This window comes from Erpetoichthys calabaricus, chromosome 15 (genome assembly GCF_900747795.2).
Source record: "Erpetoichthys calabaricus chromosome 15, fErpCal1.3, whole genome shotgun sequence".
NCBI lineage: Eukaryota > Metazoa > Chordata > Cladistia > Polypteriformes > Polypteridae > Erpetoichthys > Erpetoichthys calabaricus.
The window spans coordinates 9,819,600-9,845,758 of record NC_041408.2 but is presented as its reverse complement, the minus strand read 5'-3'; the positions used below and the strand labels follow the sequence as shown (position 1 = coordinate 9,845,758).

Below are 26,159 nucleotides of genomic sequence, written 5' to 3'. Positions count from 1 at the left end.
CACACATTCATCCTTTGACAAGCTAGTGCCCTGTCCATGGATTGTTCCTGCCTTGTGCATGATGCTTGCTGGGATAGGCTCCAGCTCCCCCTTGACCCTGGCCTGGATAAGCAGGTTTGGGAGATAGATAGATAAATGAATGGATGGAAACAAGCCATGTTGACCATATCTTTACTGCTGAACTGTTTGATTACCCAGCTGAATCTCTTCAAAATGGGACAGTTGATATTGCCATTGTGTGACCCTCCTCTGCTGGTGTTTCTTAACTGTACGAAAGCACTTCTTGAGAATGAACTGTTGGGTAGCTGGAAGAGGGCAAAGACTGCAAAGTTTGTTTGTGCCATTCAATTAAACGTTTCATCTGCAGCAGTGAATTCTGCAATTCCAGTGTGATGCCTAGTTATTGGTGCAGCCTGATCTGTATGGTGAGAAAACATATTTCATATGAAGCAAACTTGCATTAATCAGATAATGAAAACTGTGTTTTTTTTATCTATAAATTTGATTAATTTTCATGTTGTGAATATTTTTCTTAATATCCGTATGTGTTTCAATCCAGCTATCCTAATTCATGTTTTCTCTTAAACACTCTTCGCTTACATTTAGAAATTACTGGTCAGCTCAGCTCAAATGCTGTGGTCATTCTTTGATGGCACCAGTAACCTACTTGAGGTAGCTGTTGACCAGAATAAATCTGGAATGTCAAAATAATTCTAATTCATATTTTAATAGATTTCTTCTTTCTGAAGTCCACAGTTTCTGCTCCAGATGAAGAGAAGCTGGTTTATTCAATGAGACCTAAAACCCCACTGATTGGGGATGTTTCTGAGATTGACATCCAGACCAACTGGACCAAGTCCTTGCCTTTGCCCACCCCAGAAGAGAAGATGCGTCAGCAGGCCAAGGCAGTGCAGGCTGATGTTATTCCCATCAATGTAACAGGTAGACCTCATTTTCAACATTTGACATTTTTTGTGTTAATTCTTCTGAATATGTAAACATTAACATTTAGTAAATTATACTGGATTTTCATTTATAGCAACTTTTCCACAAATCAGTCTCCGAGCCATCATATTGTTGAGAATCATTTTCTTATCCCTAAAACTATTAACTTATTGCCACTTCCTTCAAGTGAAGATAGAATTCTGAATCTGACAATGTACGTTTTGTGAATTCTTCTAATTGCATTCCACTTCATCATATGAAGTTCAATGAAATTAACAGCCGTCTGTGATGAGCCTTTTTGTGCATCTCATGCAAAGTAAATGGCAGCTTCTTTTGGAAGACCATTGATTTAATATAGTTTGAGCCAGTTCATAGATGATTCGTTCATTTTTGTTACATTTTTAAGCTTAATACATTCTCAGTTTTACCATTTGAACTCCTATTGGCAATATTTTGAATATTTGCTTATATTATTTGGTGTGGTCTTCCATATTCTGCCCATATCCCTCTCTCCATTCTACCCATGTAGACTCGTATGTCACTGCCTGTTCCCTTCATCAGCTGCCTAGAGTTTGTCATTACACATGGTTAAAAAAATTAAAGTAAATTTATTTTCTTAGTGTAGGGTCAAATTATGTACTTCTCGGTGGAAAGCACTGATGTCGCTAACAGACGTCTTTCCAGGAGAAAGTTTGCAGTTTTATTTCCTGTAACAAATGAAGCTAAAAGTCATAAAACACTCAGTGAATTGCATTTTGTTTTGTTCTTTTTTCCTGTGTTTCATTTATCATTTGACATTTTTTTAGAAGAATGTTATCTTGTGTTTTTTTTTTTTTGTTTTTGTTTTTTTATATTGACATGGTTTTATGGTAGCATTGAATTGATTAGTTGTTTGAAGTCAGTCAGCAGGTGCCAATGGTGCAGGTACCATTTTTTAGGATTGGGTGGGTAAGCATTACTTTTTTCTTATGTTAGGCACACAAGCAAAGTAATATTTTATGAAGGTGACCTGGGGGGGGGGGGGTTAGGTGTCAAAAGCCAAACAAAAAAAGTAGAAACCGGGAAGTTAATTAGCACTGCAACCAAAGCCAAAGCAAGAGATGAAAATTGTAGTCAAAGCTAAGCACAAGACAAGGCTAGGAAAAGCATTTTGAAATGAGTGAAAAAGCGGGTTTTACAAAGGGTTTTATTATGCGCAAATTCAAATAAGAAAAACTTCTTTCCTTTTGTACCCATCACATTGTTACCTAAGAGTCACAACCTTTGAGGACATGTTCTAACAAAGTCGGATGTCCAAGTAATGGTGGAGGCAAGTAGTGGCACTGGCAACATGGCAGCAAAAAGGGGTTAAATAAAATTACAAAAACTTAATAAATTAACAAAAACTGATTACAGAATCAAATTTCTGGGCTAGGAACACACCCTAAACAATTGTAATAACACCTGATTTTTACAAAATAAAAATAGCAGTATTTTTTAAATATAGATTCCTGACAGTTTGTATGCAACAAAATGCAGAAGCACAAGGCATAAAACTCCAATCTGCTAATTCTATGAAGGAGGAAGGCACCATAATCGACAACGTTAATTTCAGTAATACCTTTTGATATAAAAAAAATGGTATACGTCTAAAGTACTTTACAGCAAGTTAAAGAAAGAATAAAAAGTACAATGAAAGTGCACCAGTTAATTTAAATTGACTATGCAAAAAAAATCACATTCATTAAATAAGAATGGAAGAGTCCCTAATAGGATTAAACGTAACTTTAAATACTGCTAGCTCTTTTAATTTGAGGCTGTTTTTTTTTTTTCTTCTTGAAGACTGTAGGCTAAATTTTTCAGAAAAACTTTGTGAAAAATGACAAAACTCTTTTTATTACTCAGATTGTGGAGAACAATTTTGAAGCGTATACCATTCAAGGCCAATAGTTGCATGCGTTGCTAAGTCCAACTGTTCATGGACACCATTTTTTGGCAGCACTCACATTACTCGTTTCTTCTCAGTTTAGAATCCTTGTCTGTTTGTACTGCCAACAAACAGAGTAAGAGGATTGAATTCAAACTGACCAGTCAATGAAGCTATGTCAAAAGCTAGAAACATGTTGTCAACCAAGAGGACACAAAAAATATTGCCAAAACTTTAACCAGAAGTAGAAATCAAAGGGAATGCTAACATTTCATAACCAGAATACAGAAAAAAGTCACAATAAATCCCTTTGTTTTATCCACAATCTTAGATGAGGAGAGAGACCCGTTGTGCCGGTATTTAAAGCATTGTGTAAATGATGTCTGACATTCAACTTCATGTCCCTGGCAACCAGGAGTAGCATCTTGATGGTGAGGCTTACAGAATGGTGGCACCCATATACAAAATAAAATGGTATCATGATACTAATTAAAAACAATACCCTGACATTGAATCCAAAAAATCTATACAAGAATTTTTCAGGAGAGAAAAAAAGTATAAAGCCAATTATACATTTTTAAAGTTACCACACTTAACCATTCTGACAGTTCAAAATTAAAGTCCTTAATAATTTACCAAAAAACATTTTTATTTTGAAGAGGGTGAATGCCAATATTTGATTTTGTTCTGTTAAGTGCATACAACTCAGTTTACCTTGCAGTGTTTGCTACCATCTAGAGCATAACATTAAAGAGTATATTCTTGGGGCCTCATGTATAGCACATAAATGTTGTGTATGCCCATTTCCACACTCACTTCGAGATGTTTAAAAACTAAACTTGGCGTAAAGCCACGCACATTTTCACTTTTGTCTGTACTCCATGTTTTAGTGTGAATTCTTTGCACTGCGTTATAGGCTCCAGGTGATTTTACTCAACATTTTGCTTTCTACCCCATGACGTCCACTTTTGTCAATTCCCATCTTCTACCTTTCCTATTGACCTTTGTCGACACCTACTTTGAAAGAGTTAAATTTATAGCATTTTTAGACTTGAGTAATCATAATGGTAAAAGTCAGAGTCCAAAACTATGGTCAGATGGCCAGAGAGGAGAGGAAACCAAAAGCTCCAACCATCATGGATGTTGGAGAAAGTAAAGCTGCTAGGGTTCCATGACCAAAATTGCTTTGTCTTAATATAGAACATCTTAAATGTATTTTATCATACTTATTTTGGAGATAGTTTTGAAATTTTAATCTAAAAATGTACCATTAAAAATCAAAGGAAAGATGCCGAAATATTTTCTGATAGAACTCAACCTCCTTAATTTCTAGATTATTAAGACTGACAGTGTGGCTTGACAGATGAATTCCCTTCAGGTTGAGACTTTACAGAAAGTGCATGAACGAGTGCACACAATGTGATTGTTTGATGTAAAGTGTGTGATCTGTAAGACTGTAAGAATAGGGGCTCACCAAGGCAGGGCTCGGAGATGCCTGCTGTAGGACTTATAAATGTAAAGATACTGACGTTTTTGTTAATTTGTAATCCGTGAACCTTTAGAAGCTTCCTCCAAGTTTGTTAGATTGAAAAACAGCTGAATCTGTGCCTGATGGCAAATTTTGGCCATGTGTGAAATTGTATGGTGGCCCCAAGCAGACAGTGTATGATAGAAAGCATTCCAAAATGCTTACATGTGGTCCTCATTACCATGCTTTCTAGTTTCTTTTTGTCACCAAGCCCACTTGAAAAGGTAGCTTTGTGATCAAAGTTGACAACGTGTTTATGGTATATGTTCACTAATACTGTGCATTGTCATCATGCTGCTCTGATGCGATAACGCATTTTATTTATAATTACAAGAAGCCCCATGTCGGTGGACTGTAGCCTTTATTGGTTTGACATATTGTTGTGTTAAATGGCCGTTTTTAACTTTTAAATGTTTTGTGTTCACTTGCTTGCCAAGGCACCAATAATGATTTTTGAGTCCTTTGTATAATTTCCCTGCCATTTTTCAACTGTTTTTCTTAGTTGTTTTACTTCTGGATTTTTATTTGGTATGAGGAATTAATTTATTTCACTAATTTAGGAATACAAGTTAATTTTAAGGATTCTAAAATTCAATTGTGTTATGACATGCTACTTTTGTGTATTTCATGGGTATTTTGTGGTTTAGATGCCATGTTGCTCATTGCTGTAGGACGTGGTCTATGTTGTTACCATTGTGACAGTATTAGGATTGGTGTCATAAATGTTGCCATTGTAACACTATTAAAATTATTTTCTTTCATAATACATTTTTTATGACTTCTTAAGTATATGTTTAACAGTGTAAGATTGTCATGTTGTTTTTTCATTAAGATATATTGGTGACCATAATGATGATGATTTTTTTATTACCATATGTCACATCACCATTTTGTTTATTTTTGTGGGCAATGCCTTTTTGGGACTCCAGTTGTTAAGGTGCAATTCCTAGTTGCTAGTGGACCCAGAACTTGTAGTTGTGCATCATAACTTCAAAAAGTCATCACCATGGATGTTTTACGATCCAAGATTGCAGATTACTCTAAAGCTCTGGTGTGCGTGTGTGTTGCTTCAATACTTGACTTTTGGTATCAATTCACGCTTTCACACCTCAGTATCGGTATCAAAGTGATATCAATGCAAATGATGGACCACCTCCCCCAGAAGCATCAGGTTTGGGTGCAACCATTAAAATGCTGGTATCAAATTTTGCATAATGCTGTTATAGTACCATTTTAAAAATCTGGTAGTTCGGTACTTTTAAGTACCAATATGCCACCTGACGCCAGTGCTGGCATGTATGTTCTTTAGTGGTACTCCAGTTTGAAACTACAGCAGTTTTTTTTTACTGTGATTTTTTGGATTAGCATTTTGGCTTAGGCATTTTATTTATTTATTTATTTATTTATTTATTTTTCCCTACTTGGTCTTTGAAAGTTGTTCTCATCTCCTGATCTGGTACTATGCTGTATTCTGCTACTTCTTTGGCAGTACAGTGGACCCCTCAGTGTCTGAGATGCAGGATAAAAATACAAATCTGTTGTGTGTGTTCTTCAGTGAATTTTTGGCTATTAGAATCTTTAGCTTGGTTTTCTTGAAGCTTCAGTTGGTTAGCATGTTGGACTTTGTTCTCTTTGGTATAATTGACTATGGCAACAAACCCTGCTTGTGTTTAGACTCATATTTTAGGGTCATCCATTTCCTGCTTCGTTTCCTTTCTGTCTCTGCCTTGTTCCATCTCTAGAAGCACAGACACCATTTTAGAAAAGTAGAACTCATTTTTTTTACCACCAAGTGGCACCAGCTGAAATGTAGTTATCATTTTATGTTTAAAGAATTTCCTGTAGCTGTGAACTAACAAACCATGTCAGTATAAAGCAAAATATCATTGAAGCTTTCTTAGATTTTTCAAGTGTCATTTCATGTAGTTTTTGGATGCATGTAGTCTGCATGTGTGTCATTAACCACTGGTTTGCTTGCTCTGCTACTTTGCATCAGGAGGGACTTTTGACCGCCAGGCCAGCATTCGGCGGTCACTAGTTAACACTGACACTGTCGTCAAACGGCCGAAGAAAGTCAAAAGGAGAAAGACAATTACAGGGGTCCCTGACAACATCCAGAAGGAACTAGGTATGGCTTATCAGTACTGTATTCTGTCTTTTCAATATTTTTACCCTTCTCCCCTTAATGGATTCAATTTTCCAACTCTGAATGAAAAAATACAGTCTGATAACCTGCATGGGATGGAGTAGAGTCTAAAGGGCTGCGTTTGTTTTGCAGATAACACTGCATTTCTTACAATGTGAGGTGGGCTGGTTTCTTACTATTGAGTAAAACAGAAAATGAAGCATTACATTCACATTCAAAGACATGGGACCTGATCTGTCCTGCTAGAAGCTACATTCTTTTGTTTTATAGTTACAACCGGTGAGCTTGTCATGTTGTTCTTCTCAATTACGTCAGTGTATTATGACAGTGAAAGGGTAGAAAGTGCGTTCACCAAACTTCTCTATCTGTTGTATCTTGACGGGGACTTAAACCAGTGTTACATCACATTACCTTTGGTCGGAGGCTACGTCAAACTTGATGACATCAATCACCAATCTCATTGCCTGAGTGTGCCAATTTGTACAACTAGGAATTGCTAGGGATGTTAAATTAAGTGTTTCAAATTTGCAAAGAATCGCTTGCTTGCGCCTTTTTCTGACCGGGAATAACATGCTACCTAAGGGAGCCGGTCCTTTATGAAGAGTTTACAGGTACAGCTTGTTAATTTGTAGTCTCTGCCCCCCAATTCTGCCTCCATTCTGTTGTGGCAAGTAAAACACAAGATGTCAGACAGATGATTCTCTCCTCTATCGTGCCTCTACGGCCAAAGATAAAATGAAATAAATTTGTTTGATTGTGTCGGGGTGAGTTGTGGAATAGTAGGAGTGACTAGATGACTGGAATTCACAGAAGTGCACCGCTGACTACCTGCGACGTACTATGGTTATGTAAATAAAGTCTACTACGAAAAATCGCTCAAACAGTTGTGTAATGTCATGTGGCCTTTAGACAGGCAGGTACAGAATGTAGGCAAGTAAATGTAGCTTTAGCCAGCAGTATTTGGCAGTTTTCATACAAAGAGGTACGAAAAGGAACTTTACAAACCATTATAAGTGGGCCGTCTTAAGGTAACGGAGAAAGTAGTGTCCTGAAAACTGTTAAAGGGAGGGGAAAACATGAATTAATAGGTTCATCCGGTCGTGTATACATGACTTTGAAACTATTGTCTCCCTTACCTGAAAAATCCAAGAACAAAGTTGTCATTAAAGAACAAAATATGAATATTATAGGGTAGAGTAAGAGATGAAGAAAGAGCGACGTAGAATGCAAAGTAGTCCAATCAAAATACTGCGAAAACTCGCACACATTAGCAATAATGGCTACTGATTGATCTTTTATTTTTATCTGGTTTATGATAATAATTATTATGTTGCTGAATAAGGTTGACTGAGTGACTGGTTTCAGCAGGCATTGTGAAGTAATTAATGTTTATTAAGGTGTATAGAGCAGGCAAACACCATGGAATACTAGTCATCACTTAAGCAATGTTGGTGAGCCAATTGTTTTATGGTGCTAGTGTCTTACTGCACATTTTCAAAGACATTCTGTGTCTACTTTTGAACACCATATCATCCATTTCTTTTCAATTTCTGTGTGTTTTTTCTCAAACTAATCATCTGTGTGTGTTTTTAACTAACACAGTTAGTGATATGCAAAAGTTTGGACCTAGTGCTGTGAACAGTCAAATCCTAAAGTCAGAGCTCTTTCCACGTGATTTCCAGTAGCACTCCACTTGCTGCCATTCTGCCCTTCCTGAATGCAAGCTTAAGACTGGTGCATGTGTGGAAATGCTTATCCCCTTGATTTGATTTACTTCTCTTCAGTAAGCATGAGACGGTGCACTTAGCCTGAGGTGCAATTCATATTGTCATTCATTCTTCCCATAATGTGAAATGTACTGTATGTTTAGTGTTACGTATTATTAAGTGCATTCATAAATTGAAACTCATTGTACGTTTTGACACTTTATGTCATGGCCAATATTGTTTTTCAGCAATCTGCGCTACAGTAGCTCTTTTGTGAGATTGGATGAGACGGGCTAGCCTTTGCTCCCCTGAGGCATTCATGACCCTGTAGCTGGTTCACCAGTTGACTGGCCGTTTTGGCAATGCTCTAACCCAGTCTTCAGTTTTGCCCTCGCTCAAAACTAAAACAACTGGAGGTGTTGCTTTAAACATATTAAACATTGTATGTGTGTATCTGAAAATCACTGGATAAATCATGTGATGTGACAGGGCCTTAAGGAACATACGAGGGGATCAGTAATGTAAAGAGCCATCATTTTACAAACACCACAGTTTTGCTTCACTTACTCAACTTGGGGGGTGACTGAAGTTAAAAGTCTGTTCACCTGTATGTTGCTGTTTACTCTTTTGCAGCTGGAGTAGGACAGAATGAGGTGCGAGGTCATTCAGTGTGTCTCCCTGGGCAGTATTCAACTCTTGGCAGGATGGGCAGTGCTTCTGCAGCTTTGAGGAGAACGGAGATGCGGGATTCGAGCTGCCAGACTGAAGATATCAAAATTGTGCCACCTTCTGTCAGAAGAATCCGAGCACAAAAGGGGCAGGGCATTGCTGCACAGATGGCCCAGCTGTCCACTTCCTCCCAGACTGTATCTTCGGCGTGTGATACTGTAGGTGTCATCTTTAGCTCTCACATTAATGGAGATGTACGTTTCCATAGCCTTCCAAGGACTGGTGCTAGGGTGTCACTGCAGGCAATTGAGCAACCTTATAGCGCCATGTACAGATCGGATGGTTTGTCTCCAAGCACTTTGCCACGCCAGATAAGTAAACTTCAAGTAGATGAAAGTGTCGTTCACCTCAGGAACACACCCAAAAGTGGCACGTTACCCAGACCCAAGTCCCAGGAAGTGAAGAATAGCCAGAGTGAAGGAGTGACAGGCCCAGCCTGTGTGGTCTCTCCACGTGCAACATACTCAACATCTGTCATACCCAATGCCACACTCCCATCATCTGTTGAGGTAATCACTATCCACACTTCCCAAAATACTGGACCCTCATGTACCCTTGCAAACTCTACACATGCAGCTACAAGATCCCTTTGCAGTCCTAGCCTAAATGTCAGTGAGAGCCAGTCGTCTTTTACACCTTCAATAATGTCCCCTCACAGTAATTCTGCTCATTCCATTGGTACAAGTAGCAGCACAACTGTGGGTTCGCAATGCAGTACCATGGAGAGAAGAAATGGGTGCAGCAGCACCAAGGATGCCAGAACTGATTGTAGCTACTCAGAAAACAGCCTTCAAAGTGAAAATACCATCCCTGCAGACCAGTGGATATATGACATACCTGAGAACGTCATGGCTCAGAATCCTGCAACAGCAAGCACCTCCACGCCAATGAATCGCATTTATAACAGCCTGGACAGGAATTCCATTAAAGCTGACACCAGCTCATTATATTCTGTTGACATAGATGGATACTACACATCGATGCATCTAGACTCAGGAATTCATACTAGAAGCCAATCTGGATTAAATGGGATCGGGATCACCACACAAAGTATGTATGAAAATAGAGAGCATCATTGTCAGGATAGTGGTTCAAGCCATTACAGCGACAGGTCTCTGACACGCAGCATCTCCTTGAAAAAGATCAAGAGACCTCCTCTCCCTCCCACCAGAACAGACTCTTTGAGGCGCAGGTCAGACAAGAAGTCACACTCAAATGACACCATCTTGAACGAAACACTGATAGCTTCTTTGCAGCATTCATTGCATCTTGGCTTAAAATGCAAGAACAGTTCATCCCCATCTCAGAGCCCATGTAGTGACTACGACGACCCTTGGATTTTACGGTCTCGCAGCCAAAGCACGGTCAGTGCCACCAGCAGCATGTCTGCTACTGGGCCCAATGTCTACTCTATCTGCCCAGTGACCCCTTCTCAGAGTGATACCAGTAGCATACGATCAGAGTATGCAGAAGCCTGGGGTTATTACGTGGACCTCTCAGGAGCCCAGGGTCATCCTGTAGCATCAGTTTCAAATAGAGGTCCTGAACCTATTGGGTGTGGGAACATCACAAATTACAATAATCTGCCCTGTGAACCCAGATCCACAGAACCACAGTCATCTGTCAAGCCTAAAATGGCCCCTTCTCCAGATAAAATTCACAGGGTGACATCACCCTCAAGTGGTTACTCAAGCCAGTCCAATACTCCAACGGCTGGCACGCCAGTGCCTGTTTTCTTAAGGTCCATGTCACCAGGTGGAAAGCCTAAACCAAAAGTGCCTGAACGAAAGTCATCATTGTTGTCCTCTCTGTCCGTTTCATCCTCGTCAACATCTTTATCATCGAACACCTCTGACACAACAAAAAATCAAGTCAGCCAGGTGAATAATCCACCTCCATCTACTTATTTGTCTAAATCATCTGCGTGTGCAGATGACTCTACTTCTATGGGAAGTTCATCGGTAGCATCTCCTCCTCCACCACCACCTCTTCCACCTGGTCCTTCTACTCCTTCCTTACTGACTGCTGAAAACCAGCCGGCTTTTGCATTCAAACTTGGTTTAGTTCTGCCAACACCGGACCAACCAGAGCCTGAACCTCCTTCACCCCCTCCTATGTCTCCTAGTTTCCCTCCTCCACCCCCCGAGGTTCTTCTAGATGGCTGTTTTTCAAGTGAAGTAGCTAGCAGCCCCCCACCACCCCCTCCTCCTCCATTACCTCCTCCACCATTGTCAGCTTCAATTTCTCCTTTCCCAGAGTTGCCTCGTGCTCCTCTGCTTTTGAACCCAGAAGCTCTGAAAGTGGCAATTAAGCCATCCATCAGTAAGAACAATCAGCTCAATGCACCTAAATGGCCATTATCCCCCACAATGGATGTTGGCAAACCTGCCATGCCCCTTATCACCCCCAGAACTCTTCAGATGGTACAACTAAGATCTGTTAGAAAATTGGAAGTATTGGAGAATGAGCCAAAATCTCCGGAAGAAGACGAGCACACTGAGCTTCAAAAGCCTTTGTCACCAGAGAAGCCTAAAATTTTGGCTCGTCCTTCCTCACTGAAGACATCTTCAAGATTTCAGAATAATGTTAGCAAGCCCATGAATGTTGAGAATCTTCAGCCCACCCCACCTATTGAGACTAAGGCCTTTAACTTTAAATTTGAGGAGTCTAGTAATAAAAGGCATCCAGCACTTTTTCCCAAACCGGGAAACATCTTGGGTTCTCCCTCTGCGAAAGAGCATCAGAGTGGCACAAATGCCAGGATGATACGAAAGAATGAAGTTTCTTCAGCAGAAAGTGACACTGGTGCTTTTTCGAAAAAAGCATCCATGGTTCATTCAAAGAGACCCAAACTTTGTCTTGTTTTACCAGTAGCAGAAGAAATTACTGACCCAAATTGCACTGATATTCTGAAGATGGCTGACCCTCGAGATGGTGGTTTTCCTTCCCGTGAAAATGGCAAAGAAGGAATAGGCCGCCTTAATAGCCCAAAGTTTGCAGAAGAGACTGATTCAGAAAGCTCCACTCCCACTTCTAAAATGTATGATTCTCTTGAGACAGTAGAAATTAAGACACCCACAGAAAGCTGTTGGAGAATTCAGGACTCTTGGACTGTACCGATGCCTTCAGGTGACAAAAGTAATTCAGATGAAAATGGTGACGACTATGCTGCAAGCTCCATGAGCACCAAAGAAGAGGAAAGTGGTGAGTCATTCGATAGTTTGAGTAGAGAGGAATTAATAGTACCTTGACATTTTACACCTACCAATTAATGGTGCAGGATGAAACCAACTCTGACTTATTGTTCGTATTAAATTGGGCAACTTCTCTTACTGGAGGTGAATGCAAACAATTAATTTCACTTTACACAGATAGCACATTCCCAAATGTATTACTTTATTCATTGTATGTATTTAATTACTTTCTTGGCTGATGTTTTTATCCAAGGCATTACAACATGGTTACAATTCTGTTGTTTTTCCAGTTGGAGCACAGGTAGATGAAGTGACTTGCTTATGGTCCTAGTGTTCGCAGTGGAGTTTGAATCCACAACCTCAGAGTTTGAAATCCAGTGCCTTCACTACTGTGCCACACTGCCTGCCAGTTTTCACTTTTGGCAAGGTGCATTACAGTAGAAGACTTTCAATAAGGCAACTAAAAACTTTTATTGCCTATTTACAGAACCAGAATTATAGGCATTTGACTTTTATCAAAAAAGGTTTTGTAAATGGAATATGATAAAGTATTAATGAGCTCAAAAATGATAGAAATTGGATTATTGTGTATATGTAAGCATGAAGGACTAGACATTTGAGAGGGTAAACCATTAGTACTAGTGGTTATTGTTTTTGATCAGGATTAACAAATCGAACTGGCTATTATAATTTTGATTAGAATTAACCAATAGAAGTGAATGTTACCATTTTGATCTGGATACACCAATAGAATTGGCTGTTATACTTTTTATTAGTATTAACCAATAGAGCTAGCTGTTGTAATTGTGGTCATGATAAGCCAGTAGAAGTGGCCATTATAATATTGATCAGTGGAAGTCAAAAGGGCTGGCAGTTACAATTTTGTTCAGAATAAGCCAATCAAATTGTCTGTTGTTATTTTCATCAGAGTAAACCAATAGAGCTTCTTGTTAAAGTTTTGACCAGCTCTTTCTACATACACATGGCCACAGATTTCACTCTTCACGGTTTTAAGTGAGACACAGAGATTTAGCACCCTGCCGTCCTTTGGATTGACATTTTGGGGGGTGTTGTGACTCAGTGCTGTGCCCAGCAGATTACGTAGCTGTCTTCTGTGTTGCAAAGATTTGATACCAAGGTTACTTTTGGGCTCTTTTGACTTGTATTCTTAACACAGATCAAGAGGAGGTAGGTGGAGAGTCTGTCCTAATTGATCTCAGAAGTCATAGCTTGTCCCAAATGAATGAATGAATGAGGCAGAGGTGTTGCATCAGGACACTAGTTTTTATACTTCTGACCGTGCAAGACTCTGAGAAAATCACTTAACCTCCATGTGCCCTAACTGGTACAAAAAGGTATGTTAGCAAAAGAAAGTACAGTAATCCCTCGCTATATCGCGCTTCGCCTTTCGCGGCTTCACTCCATCGCGGATTTTATATGTAAGCATATTTAAATATATATCGCGGATTTTTCGCTGCTTCGCGGGTTTCTGCGGACAATGGGTCTTTTAATTTCTTGTACATGCTTCCTCAGTTGGTTTGCCCAGTTGATTTCATACAAGGGACGCTATTGGCAGATGGCTGAGAAGCTACACAACTTACTTTTCTCTGTCTCTTGCGCTGACTTTCTCTGATCCTGACGTAGGGGGATTGAGCAGGGGGGCTGTTCGCACACCTAGACAATACGGACGCTCGTCTAAAAATGCTGAAAGATTATCTTCACGTTGCTATCTTTTGTGCAGCTTCCTGAAAAGACATGCTGCACGGTGCTTCGCATACTTAAAAGCACGAAGGGCACGAATTGATTTTTGATTTAAAAAAACAAACTCTGTCTCTCTCTCTCTCTCTATCTCTCTCTGCTCCTGACGGAGGGGGTGTGAGCTGCCGCCTTCAACAGCTTTGTGCCGCGGTGCTTTGCATACTTAAAAGCCAAACAGTCCTATTGATTTGTTTGCTCCTTTGAAGAGGAAGATATGTTTGCATTCTTTTAATTGTGAGACAGAACTGTCATCTCTCTCTTGTCATGGAGCACAGTTTAAACTTTTGAAAAAGAGACAAATGTTTGTTTGCAGTGTTTGAATAACGTTCCTGTCTCTCTACAACCTCCTGTGTTTCTGCGCAAATCTGTGACCCAAGCATGACAATCTAAAAATAACCATATAAACATATGGTTTCTACTTCGCGGATTTTCTTATTTCGCGGGTGGCTCTGGAACGCAACCCCCGCGATGGAGGAGGGATTACTGTAAAGTTAAAGTGACATTGTCTGTCACTTTGGATAAAGATATCTGCTAATTATGCACTAAAAATAATGGAAATGTCTTTTTCTGTGACCAAGCCTTATGAAATGTGACTTTATATTAATACCCATTACCCGAGGTGTTTGGCCTACATGCCATTTTACAACAGCAGAATGTCGGAGGTACTTTTATCCTCCACTAAGAAAACTAATGTCTTTGGTTTCTTAAGGAAAGTTTTTTTCAGTGGTGCCAGAGAATATTGGGCAGCTTGGTCTTGTGCTATGATCTAAATGTAGTTTTGTAAATTATATTTTAAGTAAGGAGTACAGGAGATTGTGAGAGAGAGAGAACTGTGGTCATTTTCATTTTTAAAGTTTCCAATGATTTCAGAGGCACTTTTCTTGCTTTTGGTTTTGCCTTTATCAACTACTATAAAACAAAACACGTCTCTCAGTTTTGGACGTGTGCTGTATTTACCATGTATATTTGTGTGTATTAATGATTACAAACAGATGCACATTGCCTTTAGAAGTCTAACGTTTGAATTTATTTGTTTTATTTTTTTTTACAATGCTTCCCTCCACATCTTCCAGGTGAGGTGTTTGAAACAGAAATAATATCAACTTCACCAGTGTCAAGTCCTTTAGGAGAAGGATGTGAAGATCTATTAACGCCAACACGACCAAGAACAACTGAAGATCTCTTTGCAGCTATACACAGGTACTCTCTTTAACTTTTGACATTTAGTATTGCATGTCTTCCCTAAATTCCTTACATTATTTAAAGTTCCATTAGATTTCCTTTTATATTCATTTTCAGTGTGTTTCCTCTCAATCCCACTATCATTGTATCTGATTACCTGGTAATGATAAATTTCCCCAGTATTTAAGTAACGTTTCCATTATAAAGAAATCCATCCACGAGCCCCATTGCTGCCAAAGCAGATTTTAATTACAGGCCGGTCTCGTGACTATGGTCTCGTCTTAAGGACATAGGCAGGGACCTCTTTTGGGATATCTAGCAGTTTGTACCTGAGATGGACCAGATCAAGTGAGGAGACAGACGAGACTTGATGTGCAAATAGTGTGCAGAAGTTTATTCAAAAAATTAGAAATTAGTGTCACAGTACATAATATAATGGTTTAAACCTCAAACAAAATCCAATCCACAATGCTGGGCACCAAAACAAATCTTTGCCGTACAGTCCACAGCCTCTCAACCTGCCACCTCCCTAATTACCTGCAGATCCTTCCTGTGCAGTCTGTGGCACCCTGATCTGCCACTTCCACTGGTATCCACAGATCGCCTGGCAGAGTGAGTTTACCCCACCTCCTTCTGCTCTGCCTTCTCCATGCTAATGCTGCAATACTCCAGATTTGTCTATACATGGTTCCTTTTCCTTGTACGACTCTCCACCCTTCTGCTCTCTATAAGTAATTCAGTAGATTGGAAGTTAGCCGCTCCATGAGGACTCAGTCCTGCTCCCTCACCAAACTCGGCCACTCTCAGACACCCAGACTGATCTTCGATCGACTTGTCCTTCTCTTTCTTTCAAAATCTCTCTCCTGCCTCCTCTGTACTAAATCCTTTAAAATAATTCTGTGGTCACCCTAGCTGATGGCTGTTTATTACTGTGCCACCTCACTAAACCTAACAGTCGCACATGATCATGAATGAGCTGCTCACCAATGATGGTTAAGTTTGTGGGAAATCCACTTCAAAACTGCTAAAATCCCATTAATAAATTAACCCATTAAGACACCTCATGACAGGGCTTATCATAACTACATACTGTACATTAAATCATAAAATACAAATGAGTAAAGTACAGCAATATTGCTTAGTTGTCATTTTACTATTAAGTTTGAGACATTTTTTCTTTAAATTATTATTTTGCTTTTTTTCATCAATGTGGACATTAATGTGCAAGTTACAACTGAACGAGACTTACAAATGAAATTGGGTTCCCAGCATCCACAGGAATAGAACTTGTTTGTAGCTAGAGGCTCATCTGTACCACTACTGTAAAGAACAAAAAAAATTGTGTGTCATGTTTTTAAAAACGTCAGAATTAATTTGCATCTTTATCTTTCATGGTGTCACAAGGGAGGAAAACAACTGTGCTTTCTCATTTACTGTTTTTATTTTAACAAGTTGTGTAAAACTTGAATGACTTACATGTCAGCTTGTTAAGAACAGAGTGATGTTAGAAATGACCAGGTTGCTTATTTTTGTTAATCACCCCCTCCTAGTTGACTGATGCCTTTCTAAATGTGATGGTGCATGTTGTGTTTATCACATCTTCTTTTTCCTTCAGTTGGTCTATTTTTTTTTTTCTTTGTCATTTTTATAATAATTAATTTGCCTTTCTGTGGTTATTTGTGATGCAGTTTAGGACAAAGGCTGAACGCCAATGTTTCATGGCAGGCTTGGCTAAGATTGGCAAGTAACTCTGTAAATTTGCTGGTTGTGTGAACCTGTGCAGGCCTAGAAGATGTGTTGCTAATACAGTAGCTTCTCCCACCAGACTGAATTATCCATCCATCCATTCATCCATCTATTGTTCCTGGGTTTTTTTTTTTTAATGAAAAATGAAATAGGCATTACAGTAAAACAATTTTGTTCTGTTATTTTAATGTGGAAAATATGGGGGATCTCAGGTAAATTTTTGGCATTTAGTTTTTTCGATATCCTTCATAGTACCCATTATTAAGAAAATGAGAAGAATCTTAAGAATAAAACAAACGAATGTGTACAAGGGTCACCTTGATCTATCTACTTGCTTTTCAAATTTGTTAATAATGTGGATGGATATTTCTGTAACTGCCCTGGATGATCAGTAGTCACTTTGTGTCACTTGATCAAATGTATAAATTGTTGTAATGTCTCTTCATAACAAAGTGGGATTCTGAATCACAGCACCACATTAGTTTCTACCAGAAACAGCCAACTCGCCGTAATTTGTTAATGCAAATTGATTTCAGATTTTATGTTTGATTATTTCTATGTTAATCTTCAAGCTGTTTATTTAAAATGTTGCCAGTTCAATAGTGTAGATAACTTGAAATGAATGAAAGAAAGGATAATTGCAAAATGCATCACAAAATACACCCACATGCATGGATTATAAATATGAATCCATTTGATTTATAGGATCAGATGGAACCACCAGGCACAAAGCAGTACCTACAAATTGCAGAGGGGTCTCCAGGCCATCTTAGACACAGCCTCATATACAGCACCTGTAAAAAGTATCTTCTGTCTTGGAAGTCTGAACGTGAAAACAGTCTCTTAAAAAATATCTAAAATACTTGGAGAATATACAACACAATCTGAACAAAATGTCGTTGAAGGGTCTCCCTCAAAGTTCCGTGCACATTGTTACTTGATATATGAATATGCGGGGTGTTTTATCAAAGACCTTTGTCCCCTTTGGTGTTTGTAGCTCATTGATAGAGCAGTTAGTGGTCAGAACATGAGATGCCGACATGAACCAGTACAGTACTGCTGGCATTCCGCCTCTGAAATGGCCCTTTTCATGCCTTGTTGTATGCAGAACTTGCACCACCCTTAAAACACAATATGGCATCCTAATTGCAGTTCTTTGGGAAACCCAATCAGATATTTAAGGCATTAGGCTCAGTTTCTGTTTCCTGTGGTTTAGGAAGTTCTTAAAGTTGGAGTTAAAGTCATTTAACTACGTTCATGTTCTAGAACTTCTTTTTGGAGTTCTTTTTGGAGTAGATGGAGCCAGTTTTTGTTTTTGCTTTTGTTTTGAAGTAAAGTGAAAATTTGAGACCCACATGGAGGCTGTATATTTTTCTAGTCATCATTCGGCTGGAATGTGTTTAAAGACGCAGGTTGCCTCACAGTCTGCATTTCTCATAATATTAAAACTAGGAGAAACAAACACAAAATGTGCAGAGCCTGCTGATATCCACTAAGATAAGCTGCCAAAGCTGCAAGTCAAGTAGCCCACCATGCCTACGTATACACGGTCTTGATTCGCTTTGGTGCTGGGCAGGTCGTTGCAGCTCATCGTTTTAGAAGCTGCTGAATAGCCATTGTGTTGTGATGGTACGCTTAACGAGTATTCCAGAATCGGCAGACAACTGCATTGTGTTCAAAGCAACCTGCAAGGATTTGTTTGATAACAAACATCATATACTGTTGGTGAATATCCGAAAAGATGTCGAACAGTTTAAAACATTGCAAAGGGAAAAAAAAGAAATCTCAAAAAGCTGAAGCCATTCATGGGATTAGTGGTTGTAAGTGATACCGTCAAAGATGGAGTGTATACTGTACTTACTAGGGTGACATCCACACTACTGCTTTTCCTTATAAAAACACAGACATTACTCCCCGTTTTTGCGTGGTCCACTATCCCAGCTGAAAATGGAGACTTTTGAAACTCTGTCAGTTGCATACGCCAGCTCGGCATTGCAGTGTGGACGGGTGAAAACGTAGAATGTTAAAAATGCAGACTCTAGTCACACTCTGATTGGTCACCCTTCGCAGAAGAAAACCATATTCCAAAATTGCAGATATGGAAGAGTCGCTTTCCATGGAGCTTGTTGTGTTGCTTCCCTCTATGCATCTGAACTATGTTTTGTACAGTTTAATGGTGCATACGTGCACAAAAAGCAAATCATTTAACGGTCGCTACAGTTTTGTGATTAATATCCTGCCCTGTGGCGCTACCATCCCTTGAAGGATTTTCCACCATACCCAGTGTAGGTTAACGTCTGTTGCAGGGGGTGACCAACTCCGGTCCTGGGGAGCCACAGTGGCTACAGCTTTTCATTGTAATCATTTTATTAATTAGTGACTAGTTTGTGCTACTAATTAACGTCCTTTAATTTACTTGCTATTTAAGACTCATACCCTTTAAATCAGGGCTGAGCAACGTCGGTCCTGGGGGGCCGCAGTGACTTCAGCTTTTTGTTCCAACCCAATTGCTTCATGAAAAATCATTCAGTGCTGATGAAGCTCTTATTACTCAAGTGACACTCTTCTGGCTTCATTTTAGTTGTCTCGCTTGTTAAGATTTTGAACCCTTAATTGCTTATTTTAGTCTTGAAAACAGCTGTATTAATTGTTTGAACTGCTCCTTATTAGCAATAAGATGCAAATTGACAGAAGGAACCAGCAGGTCTCCATCTCGCTTGTCTCCGTTTCCACCCGTGTGTATTCATCATTCACTATTTGGTTTAATGAAGAAACGCAGAAGGAAACTGAAGAGAAAGTGAAGAACTGAAAATGACTGCACTGTATTAGGCTTCAAATCATTTGGATGATACATGGAAAGGAAAAACAATCCTTGATTTAAGATTGAACTGACATGGCAGAGTTAAAACACTAACAAGCCATGAAATTAAATAAGATCTGTTACTGGGGAGTTCTGGCTTCTAATTAAGCAACAGGGTTGGAATGAAAACCTGCAGCCACCGCGGCCCTCCGGATCACAGTTGGCCACCCCTGGTCTGTGTCAGTGTGGCTGGAGATACTTTCATAAGCGATGTGAAAACACTCGTGTGTTGTTGTTAACAAACTCCATTTTTTTAATGAAGACACAGTAATGTGGACATGGCTTAAATTAAGTCGGGAGCAACTGTCTCCTACCCTAGCACTGGGTGTTGAACAAGTTTCCTCAATTAACGACACATTTTCGCAATTCATTTATTTGTTCACACAGTCCATTTTGTAAGCTTTCTGTTTGTGGTTGGCAGTATTTACAGTAATAAATATACTGTAATGCGGAGAGCCAGTCAGGGGGGATGTGTATTTATAAAACTTTTTTTTTTTTTAAATTTTTCCTTCTCTCTGTCCTATTCTACATTTAGATCCAAAAGGAAGGTGTTGGGTCGTAAAGATTCGGAAGAAGACCGTACTTGGAATCCCTCGTCCTCTCCTCCCGTCACACCAACAGGTGGAACGCCCAGTCTGATCTCCCAGTACAGGCAGATGGGTTCCATTCAGCGTAGCACGCGCAAAACTACCACTACCAGTGATAACTTCAAAGCTCTCCTCCTGAAAAAAGGCAGCCGCACAGAGACCAGTTTCCGCATGTCTGCCACTGAGATGCTTAAAAACTCAGACCCAAGGTTCCACCGGACAAGGTCGGAGTCTTCGCTTGATGGTCCTGATAGCCCCACCTTTGGAGACTGCAGTTCTCCTGGAAGGAACAAACGCATTCAGGAAGAATGGGCTAAAAGTGACGGCATTCTGCCTCGGACAGGTTCCTTTACAGGCACAAAGTATGGACGATCCCGCACCCCACCCTCTGCCGCCAGCAGTAAATACAATTCCCGAAACCGCATTCTTAGCAGCCCTATGACGGTAATCCGGGAAGGTGAGGGAGAACAAGCAGAGACTCAAGATTCGCCTTCTACTTACTGCTCACAAAATGAGAACGGGACTCGGGGGAGCAAGTTGGATAGCAGGGAAGTAACCTTACGCCAAAAGGCAGTGACGATAACTCCCGAGCTGAACTGTCTGACGGACTCCACAGAGAAATCTGTGCCAGAGTACGCCTCAGAAAGTTGTAATGGCACTTTAGTGAAAGGTGAGAACAGTTGAGAGATAATCAGAAGCAGCGATTTCACCTTATGGAATTCTCGGATGCTTCATACGAGGATCTGTTGGACTGTGGCGGTAGAAGAATCCTGACTGAAATGCTCACAGAGCTAGGAGTCATATTGGTGCTGTCTTGGAAATTAGGAACTGCTGTCTGCAGCAATAAAAAAAAAAAAAGCAATAGTGGAATAGTTAGAGGAGAAAAATAACGTGAAGGTACCAGTTGTGTTCGCTGTTCCAAGTTCCAAGTTTTAGGTTTCCTTTATTTTCTTGTTTGGTTTGAGAATATTTTGAAATATACTTTACATCCAGTCTTCTAGTACACTGGAAGCGATGGGTAAAGCCGTAGGTTGGAAGCTCGATTTTGAGGGTAAGTCAGGGATGGACTGAATGCGTTTCCAAGCATGGAGGGTTAAACTTTGTTTCAGGAGACCGACTGGTGGGAGCAGATTGATCTGAACGTTTAATAGAGATGGAGGATTTGAAAGTGCGAGTTCATTCACTGGTGAATTTGTTAACTTCCGGTGGTGGCCATAGTTAGGAGTAAAACTGGGAAAAGCAACACCAGCCTTAAATCTGATAATATGACTGCTTTGTAGTGCACTCCAGGAGGAGTGTGTGCTGTTTGTTTGGTTTTTTGTTAATATAAATTTTTACTTTTTGAAAGTGTCTTGTGGAGACAACTTTTATTCCTTCATTTGCAGAATATTCAAAAAAGAAAAAGAATCCCACTTTTGTGAAAATCCTTCCATATTGAATCCTAAAGGTTTCCCTGCCAAAGTGAAACGCATTGTAGGTTTTGAAAACCTTTATAGCTGTATATTTTAGATTTGCACTACGGAAATGTTTCTTTGACCACTTTTGAGTTTTTGGTAGCGTTTACTGATTGGGGTGAGGGCTCGAGATGTGAATCTCAGTCACAAATACCGGATTACCAAAGACCTGCTTCGACGTTCACGGTATTTGTCTTCAAAACCCCTCCATTAGTTTTATGAAAGTTGACAAGCGTTTAATAAGCTTTTAGCAATGTTAAAAAATTAATAATGGACCTGTTCCTCACTAAATGTTTCTGCTGTGTTAACCAGTTCTTTATTTTCATGTGCAGTTTTTGTATTGTATGTAAATATATAGAAATTGTAAAAGTTCCTTTTGACATTGTCATCATTCTTTGAATTTGTACATTTTAGAGCCCCCAAGAGGTCGGCATATTTTTTTTTTTGTAGACTATTTATTTTAGTATAGGTTTTTATGTTTTTTTATAGTACTAGGGTGTTGTACCGTGTTAGCCATTATGAATGTAGAGAAAAGCCAAGCAAAATGACACCTTTTATTGGCTAACTAGAAAGATTACAATATGCAAGCTTTCGAGGCAACTCAGGCCCCTTCTTCAGGCAAGATGTTTTTTATGACAGTTTTTGCCGTCTTGTCAGAGTTCTGGTAAGAAGACGGCCCAAAGTGCTGTGGTTTCACACTTCAAATAAACAGCAAAGTTGACTTTATTCCTTGTCTGTCTGTATACGAGATCTTAGGATTTGAACTCGCTCTTCTTTATAACAACATGCAGGCTGGTTGGTGGTGGCGGTGTTTTGTTTTTTTTTTATTATTCCCTTTTATTTTTCCTAATCGAAGTGCTTGCTGTGATCACATCGTATCTGCAGTGTTAACACCCCCTGTCGTTTTAATCAAACCAACCATATTGAACACAAAAGTAAATCATTTTTGAAATTGTTTTATTGCCTTTGACTGTTGAGTGTCATCTTTAATAAAGTCTTGTCATTTTCCTTAAAATTAGCAATAATCAATTTTTATTTTGCAGGGTAAGACACGTTTAGCTCTTCAAGGTTCTTTTTCTATAGGTGGACAAGTTAGTACAGGAAATGCCTGAACTCTTGACCGCTCCGCACATTCATCACTGACACACAGTGCACTTGTCCTGACAGGTAAACCGTTTGAGTAACACCATTAAATGTGCACAAGACGATGAAAAGGAAAAGGACAAGTCGGGAAATCCCAATTAGAACACAAAGCCAAGACGCGAGACGAAATCCAAGATGAAAGAACAAGCAAGCAGTCCAAACTGAACAAAATACATCAGAATGTTTAGAGGAAGGCGTTTTGCAGCTGGGATAAGGACCCACAACAGCTAAGCGCCCTTTCATCCCGTTGTATCGGGTCATGAGCTCTGAGGCTGTACCCCTAGAAATACAGGGAAGCAGACCTGATGATGGGAACTCAAAATGGCAGCAATAAGGACCTAAAATGGCATCCAAGAAGTTGCAAAAACAAAACACAGCACTTAAATCATAAAGATCTCTTGGTAGTAAAAGATCAACAAAACCCTTGAATTTAAAAAAAACCAACTGAAGTGAAAGATAACACTAAATAAAACCAAATTATGAGAACACTCAACACATGGCACCTTTTGCTTTGGCTAATGCAGCTTCAGTACTGCAGCAGGGGCAGGAGACCACATACCTGCCACCATTTACAAATAGTTCAGTCCATTTATGTGTTGCTTCCACTAAATACGTTGGCACCGCAGGGGCTCCACAGCCAGGTAAACTGCACAAATACCAAGTTACGAGAATGTCTGCCTCTGGACCAACAGCGTTTATTAGATTAGCACTCACCAGTCAGTAAATAAGACGACCTCAACTAAGTTAATACTCGCTTTATTTCAGCCATTGCTAATGTTTGTTTTTAGAACAAAGCAGCGGTGAGTGAGAAGTACACGACCAGGGTGTCCGGTGGTGGCTCTCGCTGTCCTCAGTTGTCACAGTTTGCCATCCACAACCATCCTGAGCCTCACAAAAAAACAAACTGACTGACAGAGTTGTCTTCTCTCCCAGGCAGTTATGATGTTTCTGAAAATGCTTCTTGAAATCTTGCCCTTTAATGGGGGGCTTCTTGTGGCTAATTTATAGAAGGTGATGTTGCATCAGTTGAAATTGGGCGACTGTGAAGTTCCTGTGGTCTGGTTGACTGTCTAACCGTGAGACCTGTTCAGTTAAAAGTCCCAAGCCCCCCATTTCACATCTTAGTGCAAGTATTTACACACCAATTAGATTATCCAAGTGTAATGTATTCTTATATATTCTAATAGTATCGTTTCTTGTATTTTGTTTTATATTTGCATAATGTAACACTCTTTTAAAACATTTTCTGTCTCAATATTTTATTTCTCCTGTAAAACATCTGAGTCATCAGCCTTTATGATGTAAGGAGGTCTTGTTCTGGTTCCAGATCACAAGGTCAGCTACCCTGGAGTTCTGTAATATAATTAATCTTGAGCACTCGGGTTATTCACTTAAGATACGTCTAATAAACACACAAATCTTACGAGTCGTATTTAGTAAACTACATTTTTTCTGTCCTCATCCCGCGTACCTTTTAAGCTGAAAGGCCCATCCATCTTTTACTGCCTGTAAGAGTAAACTGTTTGTATTGTACGTGTAAATCACCCGTACCTGGCGTTGAGCTCTGCCGTGGTGTGCTGTGCACGTCGAGTTCCTCCATCGACACTCGGACTCCACTGGCTGGCTGGACCCCATTGAGGAGTAAAGACGATTGGATCAGCAGATCGATGTGCAGTTTGAGGCCAAACGGTGATAAAATGTAACCGTGAGTTTTGTGTTCATTTTTCTTCTTTTGTATGAAAAACTTAATGATGGCCAGCGTTTTTTATTAGATCCTGTGCCCATATGTGAACCTTTATGAAACTGACCAGAAACACGGCCAGACTTAATCATTTTCTTGTGTTTTTATAAATCGGTTGACTTGTTTGTGTGCTGTGAAGTAAATGACATCCATCCTGTTTTCACATCCTGACCCAAGTTGCTGATGATTTGCGGTGTGAACTCACTGATTGTGCTCCTTCAGGTAGTAAATAGCTGGATGAAAACTAAACGGACCCCTTACTGTGTGTGTAGGTTTCTGTTCCCTTCGCCCACCTTTACAGCCTGTGCTGCGGCTGCGGTAAGAGGAACAGTGCGGGTGTTTTTACTACAGTGAGATGTGCGTTACTTGAAGAAGTAATCAGATGATGTAATGTGGGTCACGTCTCCTGAGAGTGTCCTACTGAGCTTTACACATTCAGCTCGTGATTTCTAAAATATTGAGACAGATTATTTCAGCCAGGAGAAGGAATTGTGCAATCGCCTGAGGATTTGCCACATGACACTCAACTTTTTGAAAGCTTCCACTCTCCTCTATCCTTGACTGCTGAAAGTGTGCAAAGTTAGGAGTGCAGCAGACATGCGCAGACCACACCATCCGCAACTGTCACCTGATTAAGGGGTTACTTGTGAGGACACCGGCATGTGCTTTCACTAACCGTAATAAAGGTCCACACGGCCTTTTAGAAGGTGGGTTTTTCTACTCCATCAGGTTATTAAAGTGCATGTAAAGACACCGATTGTCCTGCCTGTGGATTCCCCCTGTACCTCATTTTCTGATACTGGGTGGCGTATTCCATTCTAAAATGTCCAGGCAAGTCTCTGATTTCCAGATCTTTTATTTAGCGTTTTGTTTTTAATTTGTCATTACTTTAATCCACTATGTAGAGATCTGTTTTCACGTGGATCTGTTCATCATTGTCAAAGAAAGCCAAATTAAATCCGCAGGCACTTCACTGAAAACTTCCCAGGGAGGAGTCCTGTCTACAGGCGTTCACAACCCTGGAGCGGCCTGACGTCACCTTGTATGTCACAAAGCAAACCTGCTGGTGTCGTGTCTCGAGAAGAGAATGAACCGCACCTGTCACTACAGTTCTCAAAGCCCACCTGATCTAATATGGGATGGCGTGGTGTGGTGCTGGAACCCATCCAAGCAGCCCTAGGCTCAAGGCCAAAGAAAAACTGAGCTCTTTGAAGGACTTGACCCTCCTTGGTAGCCATCATTAATAATATGATGGGAAGAGTCAGGCGGGGCCTCCAGCTCGCTGTACTAAAGTAACAGAAAATCGACTGGTGAACACAAATGGGATTATTACCTGATTTTCTGTCCATCCATCTTCCAAACCTGCTTTTCCACAGGAAGATGGGTCCCATCCACACTCGTTTTGTGCCACATGGGCTGCTTATCGACTTCATACATTTGTGTACAGTAGTGTGAACGCAGTGGAGCCGTTGACGCAGCATGCAGTGGAACTGTAAACACCACGACCTGACACCTCTGATGTAGTTACGGCCGA

General features: G+C 40.0%; 1 protein-coding gene across 8 annotated transcripts in view; it reads left to right on the top strand.

Moving 5' to 3' along the window:
* Positions 1 to 22,702, top strand: part of nhsl1b (NHS-like 1b) — a 258,596-nt gene extending 235,894 nt beyond the window's left edge. For 7 of the 8 annotated variants that reach the window (XM_051919267.1, XM_028820961.2, XM_051919268.1 and 4 more), the window contains 5 exons: positions 750 to 942; positions 6,376 to 6,507; positions 8,865 to 12,164; positions 14,986 to 15,112; positions 20,236 to 22,702. In XM_051919267.1, coding sequence (XP_051775227.1) covers positions 750 to 942; positions 6,376 to 6,507; positions 8,865 to 12,164; positions 14,986 to 15,112; positions 20,236 to 20,971 — 4,488 coding nt within the window. In that variant the 3' untranslated portion in view covers positions 20,972 to 22,702. The remainder of the gene's footprint in view (positions 1 to 749; positions 943 to 6,375; positions 6,508 to 8,864; positions 12,165 to 14,985; positions 15,113 to 20,235) is intronic. The other variant, XM_051919269.1, reaches the window with a different exon arrangement.
* Positions 22,703 to 26,159: the final 3,457 nt, after the last annotated feature.